This window comes from Tupaia chinensis, unplaced genomic scaffold (genome assembly GCF_000334495.1).
Source record: "Tupaia chinensis unplaced genomic scaffold, TupChi_1.0 Scaffold000048_1, whole genome shotgun sequence".
Taxonomy (NCBI): domain Eukaryota; kingdom Metazoa; phylum Chordata; class Mammalia; order Scandentia; family Tupaiidae; genus Tupaia; species Tupaia belangeri.
Genome location: NW_006159506.1, coordinates 1,561,624 through 1,569,746, shown reverse-complemented (window position 1 = coordinate 1,569,746; position 8,123 = coordinate 1,561,624). Strand labels below are relative to the sequence as shown.

The 8,123-nt window shown below is 44.7% G+C and overlaps 1 protein-coding gene across 1 annotated transcript in view; it reads left to right on the top strand.

Annotated features, from left to right (window-relative positions):
* Positions 1-5,468, top strand: part of LOC102467669 (phosphatase and actin regulator 1-like) — a 32,026-nt gene extending 26,558 nt beyond the window's left edge. Inside the window, exon 3 of the mRNA XM_014590911.1 lies at positions 5,320-5,468. Within this exon, the coding sequence (XP_014446397.1) occupies positions 5,320-5,468 (149 nt within the window). The remainder of the gene's footprint in view (positions 1-5,319) is intronic.
* The last annotated feature ends 2,655 nt before the right edge of the window (positions 5,469-8,123 follow it).

Genomic DNA, 8,123 nt, shown 5'->3' with positions numbered 1-8,123 from the left:
GGTTGTGTGGTGGTCCCCCCGGGGGGGGGGGGGTGGTGATTTCTCACTTTCTGTCTCTCTGTCTTTCTGGTAAGGGCACATGTCCTATAGCAAAAGTCACTCCAAAAACAAAAATGAAAAATACTGGGTCTTTCAATTCATAAGTGTGATCACTCTACTTCCCATTTATTTAGATCTTTTTCATTTCTTTCAAAAATATCTTGTAGCTCTTCATGTAAAGGTCTTGCTTGCCTTTTGTTAAATTTATTCATCAGTATTTGATGAGTTTGATGTTTTTTTATTTTATTTTTTAAGTTTGCAAGTATAGAAAAACAAAAAAAAATGTTTTGTATCGACATTACATCCAGTAAAACTGACATTTATTTATTGTTTGTAATAGTCTGTGGACTCCTATGGATTCTGAAAGCAGATAACCATAAATCTATGCCTAATATCTATTTTCTTCTTGCTTTCCAATCATTACACCTTTTAAATTTATTCTACTTGCCTATTGCTTTGGCCAAGGCATCCAGTATAACACTGAATAGAGGTGATGAGAGTGGACGTGTTGGGAGTCTTACAAATATGATTATCATCACCTCAGCTTCTAATTCAGTAGGTTCAGATTGAGGACTAAGGAAATCAACATTTTAATATGTATTCCAAGTGATTCTGATGCAGGAGTGTCCCAGAAACACACTTAGAGTAATATTTTTAAGGAATATGCTTTACTCACCTAAAGAATTTCCCTAATGAGGGTGGAATATGATATCTTTCTCTTGACCTCTCCTTCCCACCTCCATCTTCTTTCATGGAAGTAATGTGTACACAAAATGCTATTTTTTAAGCACCTTATTATGCTGTTTCTCTTTCTCTGGTCCCAGCTCTGATATAATATGCATGTAAGGACTCACAGTATTAAAATGTAGACTGGCTTTAAAAAAGAGAAGCAAAATTGCTTTCTTCCCAAGTCAGCAATCATATTTAGAAAGAAGCAATCATGGGAGAAAAAGACTATATTTGGAAGTCATGAGGTCGTAGTTGAATTCAGTCTTTCTTATACACATCCATATCCACACATGCACACATACCATCATATGCCACATGATGGAAACAGATTCTAAAGAATGCAGTTACATAAAATAGACTCAAATACTAGGAAATTGCTAGGGAGAAATATGGATGCCATGTGGTCTTCTAAATATTAGCTGCAAATCAAAGGAGTAATGAATTTTCTTAGATTAAGGGACAAAATATACCATAGATACTTATGGAAAGAAGTAGAAATACAAGAATAGCCACAAAGTAATTATAGTATATTGAAGCTAGGCAAGGCTTTTGGGATCACGTTATTTGACCCTTGTATTATTTGGTTGAGGTGACTGAGACCCATCCTGGGAGAGCGATTCACCCTGTCCCACATAGGTAACAGAAGTGCTGGGGGTAGCACCCTTCATTCCTCATTTCCACCCCAGGGTTCTTCCCCTGATGTCACTCAGTCAGATATTTTTGATAGAAATCATCAATATTGAAAACATGCCAGAGGACAAAGAATGTTTTTTTTGCTATAGGGCGCGTGCACCCGCCAGACAGAGAGAGACAGAAAGCGAGAAATCACCCCCCGGGGGGATGGCCATGCCGCAATCCCTTCTCCTCCATTCTCCTCTTGGGATCTTGGGCACGCATGCACACGCGCCCGGCGTGAGTTTTAAGCCACTGGGTCCAGGATGCGAACCGCGGTCAACTACGTGGGAGTCCAGCGACACAGCCATTACACTAACTGCTGGTCCCAGAATGGGGAAATATTGAAACCAGCCCACAGAAGTGAGTTCTTCATAGCAGGATAAGGGGGTGGGGGTGGGGGTACCTGAACAGAAAGAACTGAAAACAATGTAAAAATAAAAGGCGAGGCAAAGTGACAAGAGAATAGGAAACATTCAATAAAAGACAAGAATGAAGTAAATTAGAGAAGCCAAGAAATAGATGATAATAAAAAATGAAAATGTAATAAAGAATTCAAGAACACAAAGATGGATACAGTATTTCATGCCCATTTTAGTCAAAAGTATCTCCTTGTACAATGATTTCAATAATGAGATAGTCTATAATAAAATAATGAGGAAGTTCATTTAAGCCTCTCTGGAAAACTGTGAACCTAAAGTGATAGCAGTATTAAGTTCCTAATCCTCTAAATGTTAAATAAATAAGAAACAGAAATGCAAAGAGTTACTCCTCTAAAACAAGAAAATTAATAGGTAAAACTCAGTGAAACACTGGGAAAGCTAAGACTAGGTATCCCTTCAAATGACTTTATTGTTTTCCACTGAAGAATGAAAATACAAAGAGGCAGGTAATCCCAAACATTTTGAACAGATAAGACACCCTGATTTAAAGGAGGTATGAGTAAACAATAGGTATAGTTGTTTGAGGCTCTTACTTTTTGCACTTTCTTAAGACTCTAAATCTAAATGTTGTAGTCACAACATGGGTTTACAGTCTGATTAGTCATCTCAAAGAATTAACTTTCATAATTTATTGAATAAGACAAAGATGCCTTTGGTGCCTTTAGTAGGTATTCATTTTTAAACTACGTTTAACAGAAATAAATGGGACATCATAATGAGAAACATGATAGAAAAAGGAATTGAAAACATGACTAATCAACCCTATACATATGCTCAGCAAATCAATATCCTAGTTAAGAGCATAGGATTTGAAATCAGACAGACATGGATATACCAACTCAGCTACTTTTTCTCCATGTCTCTCTTCTACTTCTTTTATTTATTTAAAAATGCTTCTTGATGGAGCCAGCAGGTGGCGTGGTGGTTGAAACAGTTGGATTCCCATATGACTGACTACGTTTTGAGTCCCAGACCTGGTAGCTTGCTTTCTCACTTTCTTTCTCTCTGTGTGTCTCTCTCTGGTCATAAAAATATAAAATAATGACCATGCATAAAATTAAATAAAATAATTCTTAAAAAAATAAACATAAAAATACCTCTAGAGCATTTCCTACACACTGGGCTCATGCCACAAGCTAGTGGACTAGCTACTTCAGGTTGCTGAGAACATGGACTGTTTGCAGGGAAGAAATCCATGCTGTGCCACATAAGCAAAAGTGCAGATGCAGAAATAAGACAGACTCTTGGGGTCTCAAGCAGAGTGGGGTTCAATGATGGGAAATGAGGAAGTGAACACAGGTTGAAGTCAGATTGTGGTGGGTCCTGGATGGGTGGATCAACTATTTCAAATCCTCATGCAGAGAATTAGCCAACAATTAGCAATCAAGTGACCATAGTACAGGAAGGCCAAAAGATGGGATTCTTTCTTTATTTTTTCTTTTTCTTTTTCTTTTTTTTTTTTAAGAGAGAAATTTTTGCTATAGGGCATGTGCACTCACTGGAGAGAGAAAGAGAGGCAGAGAGGCAGAAAGCAAGAAATCACCCTTCAGGAAGGATGGCCATGCCACAATCCCTTCTCCCCCAATTTCCTCTCCAGAATTTGGGCATGCAAGCACATACGCCCAACATGAGTTTTAAGCTGCTGTGTTAGAGACTCAAACCACAGTCCAAGGACATAACCATTATGCCATCTGCTGGCCCCAAAATGGGATTATTTCAAGGACAGCTTACTAACCATTTCAGAGAAGCCAAGAAAGCAATGAATTTGACTGTTGGAAGAATGTTGATACCTTTTTCAATAACTTTGGTTTGAGTGGTGACAGTAGAATCTAGAATAGAATCCATAACAGCAATGATAAAGGGAGAGGACTGGGATTGAAAACATGGAGCCTGAACAGCCAGAAGTTCTAGGGAAAGGTTAAACAGAAGGAGAAGGAAATAGTATGGTAGAGAAGGAGGGAACAGTAAGGCCCAGAGTCGCTATTGCAGATAAATTCTTCCTAAGAAGAGTGACTATGCACCCATGAAGACAGAAGAGTGACTACGCACCAGTGTAGACCAGCCAGAGATTCTAGGGAAAGAGAGAGAATTTGAAATGCGGTTTAGAGCTGACAGCTGAGTGCGGAGGGAAGCCTTGCAGAGCAGACCAGAACTTTCTCCACTGAGAGGTAGGCTATGGCTCCACGCTGAGCTTTCTTTTATGCAGGGAGAGCACCAACCTAAGGTGAGTCCCTTGCTCCAGGTGGGCACTTGTTAGAGAAAAGAGTGGTAGCATCAGGCCACAAAAACACCAAGGGACTTACAGCTGCAGAGAGACAAACATGAAAGAGTTTAGCCCATCAATAGGTTCAGAAGGAGCATCAAGCTTTCTGATTCGTTCCTGCAAACCTTTGTAGGTTCTTGGGCTGTGTTCCAGGGAAGTGGCTGGTGGCAGTTCAGGAGTTCAAAGGAATATAGCATCCTCCTGAGTTTCCCCTCCCCTTCAGGAACAGTGAAACAGGGTTGAAGAAACAACTGTCCAAACACTACCATCTGCTCTAAGTGAGCAAATCGAGAGAACGTTGGAGGTTTTGAACTGACTGGCTTTTGCAGATCAACACATCCTAGAAGTTAGGGGGTGCATAAAAGGGTCACTTCATTCTGTGTGTATACGCCTGGTCTACATGCAAAAGTAGTCACTCTAGAAACCTTTGCAAACTGCACCTGAACAAGTGCACACTCTTCCTCTACCCCCTCCTGAGTTAAAGGCCAGGTGAGGGAGTTTCTTAGGATTTCAGAGGTGGTCCTATCTGTATTTAAGCTCTTGGGTTAACAAGGAAGCAGAGGGCTACCCTGGGCACAGGGCCCTCCCCCAGGACCTGCTGGACCTGGGATTGCAGCCCAGGGTGACAATGCCAGACAGGGAGCGCCAGAGCTGGGCGGCCTCAGCCTGGAGCAGCCTGTGGGTGAAGGAGACCATAGCGTGCACTTGCAGAGCAGAGTAAGTGCATTTGGCGGGAGAGGGCACGGTGCTGACTGGGCATCTTTGCTTCGGAGTCCTCCCTTTCGCATTAGCCTATCTGTGCCAAGGGCTGAAAACTGGGGCTGCAGGAAGGAAGCGGGGTGTCAGTCCAGAGCACTGACCCCTTAGTCCTGTGACGGGCAGAGGGGTTCCAGGGAGATTCCTGGGTGCAAGCCAGGGCTAACCCGGTCTCTACTCCAGTCCGCAAATCCTTAACGGATTTTCTCTCTCTCCCTTCACCCTTTTCTCTCCTTTGCTCTCTTTCTTTCTCTCTCCTTTTTTTCCTCTTCCCTCTCTTCCCCTCCCTCCTGTCCCCTTTCCCTTCCTCCCCACCCCTCCCCCTCCCCCTCCCCGTGTGCGCCTCTTCCTCTCCCCGCCGCCCCTTTTCCGCCGCCTCTCTCTCGCTCCCTCTCTCCCTGTCCTTCTCCATCGCAGCTCGCCGGGCGACCCTGCTCCTGCCTCCCACATTAATGGCGGCAACCTCGGAGGACGATATAGACCGGCGGCCCATCCGAAGAGTCCGCTCCAAGAGCGACACACCGTACCTCGCCGAGGCCAGGATCTCTTTCAACCGGCGGGTGTGAGCAGGGTGTGTGTCGGGGGGAGGGGGCAGCGCGTGGAGCCTGCATCCGCTCCCGGTGGCACGCGGGTCCCCAGCCTGCAGGTGGCAAGTGCTGTCATTGATAACAATGCTCCCGGCACCGCACCGCCCGGCGCTGGGGTGCGGCGCGTGGCCGTGGGCGGAGGGGCCAAGAGCCCGCGGGGAAGGCTCGCCGGCGGGGCCAATTACCGGGTGGAACTTGTTGGTGACATTCAGACTCCGGTGATTTTGATGGGTTGGAACCGCCGCCGCAGCGTTGGAGCGGGGAGAGGGGGCGGGGCTGACGGCTGGGGACCGAACCTTTGCCTTGCACCCAGCAGCTGCGAAGTCTCTGTGCTGGGAGCGAGAATAGCGTGGTCTATAGGGTGCAGACTGGGTGATTCGGTGTTGCCGCGGGAACGGGCCCAAAGTGGCCCAGATGCAATCAAGTGAAAAGGGACCTGAGGTGGAGGAGATGGGGACGGAGGGAAGGAGGGAAGGGCAGCCTGAGGGACTGAGAGTCTAGCATGCCTCAGTGGAGTCCCCTCAGAGTTCCCTGCTAAGAAAGGCCCAGAGTCTGCTGCTCAGCTGCTGCTGCTGCTGGAACTCACCTCCCAAGTGAGTCAAACTCACCCCCTGAGTGAGTTCCTAGTGCTAGTCACTCCCACTTCACCAGGAACTCCAGGGCTGCCTTCTCACACTCACTTCTGAGCAGCAACCCTAGCCCGAGTCTCTCCCTGGCCCAGGATTCCTTCTTAGTCTAGCAACTCCACTGCAAAAAGAGGGAGGGCGTTTTCCTAAGGACACTATTGCCAAATAAGTTTAAAAAGCAGACAACACCTTTTTCTTTAAGAAGCTAAACCCATAAAATGGAACAAAATCAAAAGAAGTGTGTGTGTGTGTGTGTGTGTGTGTGTGTGTGCAAGGATAACCACCCAGAGATGGGGAGGCTATGCCTTCTTGAGCAGTTTGGGCAGAAGAGAGCTCTCTGCAAAGAGAAGCAAGGAACTCTGGCAAAGCAAGTCTCTCTTTATGGCTAGAAGAATGGCAACTGGATGTGCCAGATAGCCAAGCTCCTAGGAGTATAATTTTCTTGTCTTCGTGATTTGGTTTTGAAAAATCATATATATCCTGCTATTCCTTAACCGTTTGCCCCTGGCACTGGGACCAGGGAACAGAGAGCTGTTGGGAAAGCTTTGGTGGTGTATGTGGCTTGCTATAGCAGCCCGTGCCCTTGCTTTGGAATTGTGACTCCCCTCCTGTGTGTTCTAGATTCAGTAAATCGCTGGGCAGGATCTTGGAAAGAACTGAAGTGAGTTTTTTAAGGGTCCACTGATACCAGGAGAGAGTTTTTTAAGGGCCCACTGATACCAGGAGTCGTTCTGCGAACCCTTTGCGACAAACTCAAATGGATTCTGTTAGTGTCTTTTGCTTAGTACGGGAGGAAGAGGGTTAAAGCAACAATTAGGAAAGGTCCTTTGCCTTCCACTTGTACTTTACAATGAAGCAGTCAAATAAAGCACTAAAAAGTTTCAAGTGGCAGCTTCTACTCAGTGTTGTTGAGCCACTTAGTCACTAGATGAAACCCAATGACTTTCAATCTCTTTTTTCTGATTAAAATGCTCTGGAGACCAGTTAAGATGGGCTCAAGCAGAACTTGTCTCTGGAAATAAACAAGCAAGACAAACATCCAGACCCTCCTCTAGGTTCCTGAAAATACCTTGGTCAAGGCCCCAGGGCGGTCACGCTGCCTCTGTGCTGCAGTCAGAGGAGCTGTCCTCCCCCGTGGTGCTGAAGTGAAGGACAGTGAAGCAGGGACTTGACTTGAAGCTGGACAGCTGAGAGCTGGATGCGCAGTTCTCACTGGGATGGAATCCCAGGGAGGATGCGGAAGATCTGGCCACAGACAACTTTTGTCTCTGTGCCCTCCTACATTTGCAGCCTGTTTACTACGCCTCACGCCTACTGCTCCACTGCTCAAACTGGGCGGGTTTTGCTTTAATTTTGCTCCTGGCTGCTCACTCCTGGGGCTTTATTTTCCAGCTGGTTTCTGGTTGCTTTCCTGTCAAGTAAGATCTACTCACAGATGTGCCTTTCCACCACGTTTAAAAGTAATTGTAACCCCTGCTTTAAAAAGCAAACAGCCTTGTTTATCTCCTTGAGCAGCAAGTTGTAATTAAACTATTAGTGTCGTTATCAGCATTGCTGAACAGAGGAGACTGAACACTCCCAATAAATTACATAATCCGGGCACAGAGAGAGTTTTGTTTGTCTCTTAACAACAGTTTATAAACAATTAGACAAAAAAGCATTCAGCTGCCCTTTCCTCCCACTCTTCTCCTGCCCCAAATAGTCACTATTTAGTCTTTCCAGAAAAATTCATTATTGATTTAAACTATTTATGTTTAATATTTGCTTTCCTATATCACTCATTATGTATAAATCTATGTTTAATATTTTAGAGGTTTAGCAATGCTTCAAGGAAATAAATATACATATATTCATTTGATCTCAGCCATCATGAAATATCTTTGGGTACCAACTTTCTTAAACTAATCTGTACAGTTGCCAAATAAAATGGACTGGGCATTAGTATTTTGAGTATAATTAAACACTTAAGTATTCCTGCAGCTACACTCTGTAGCTGATACTATTAGGT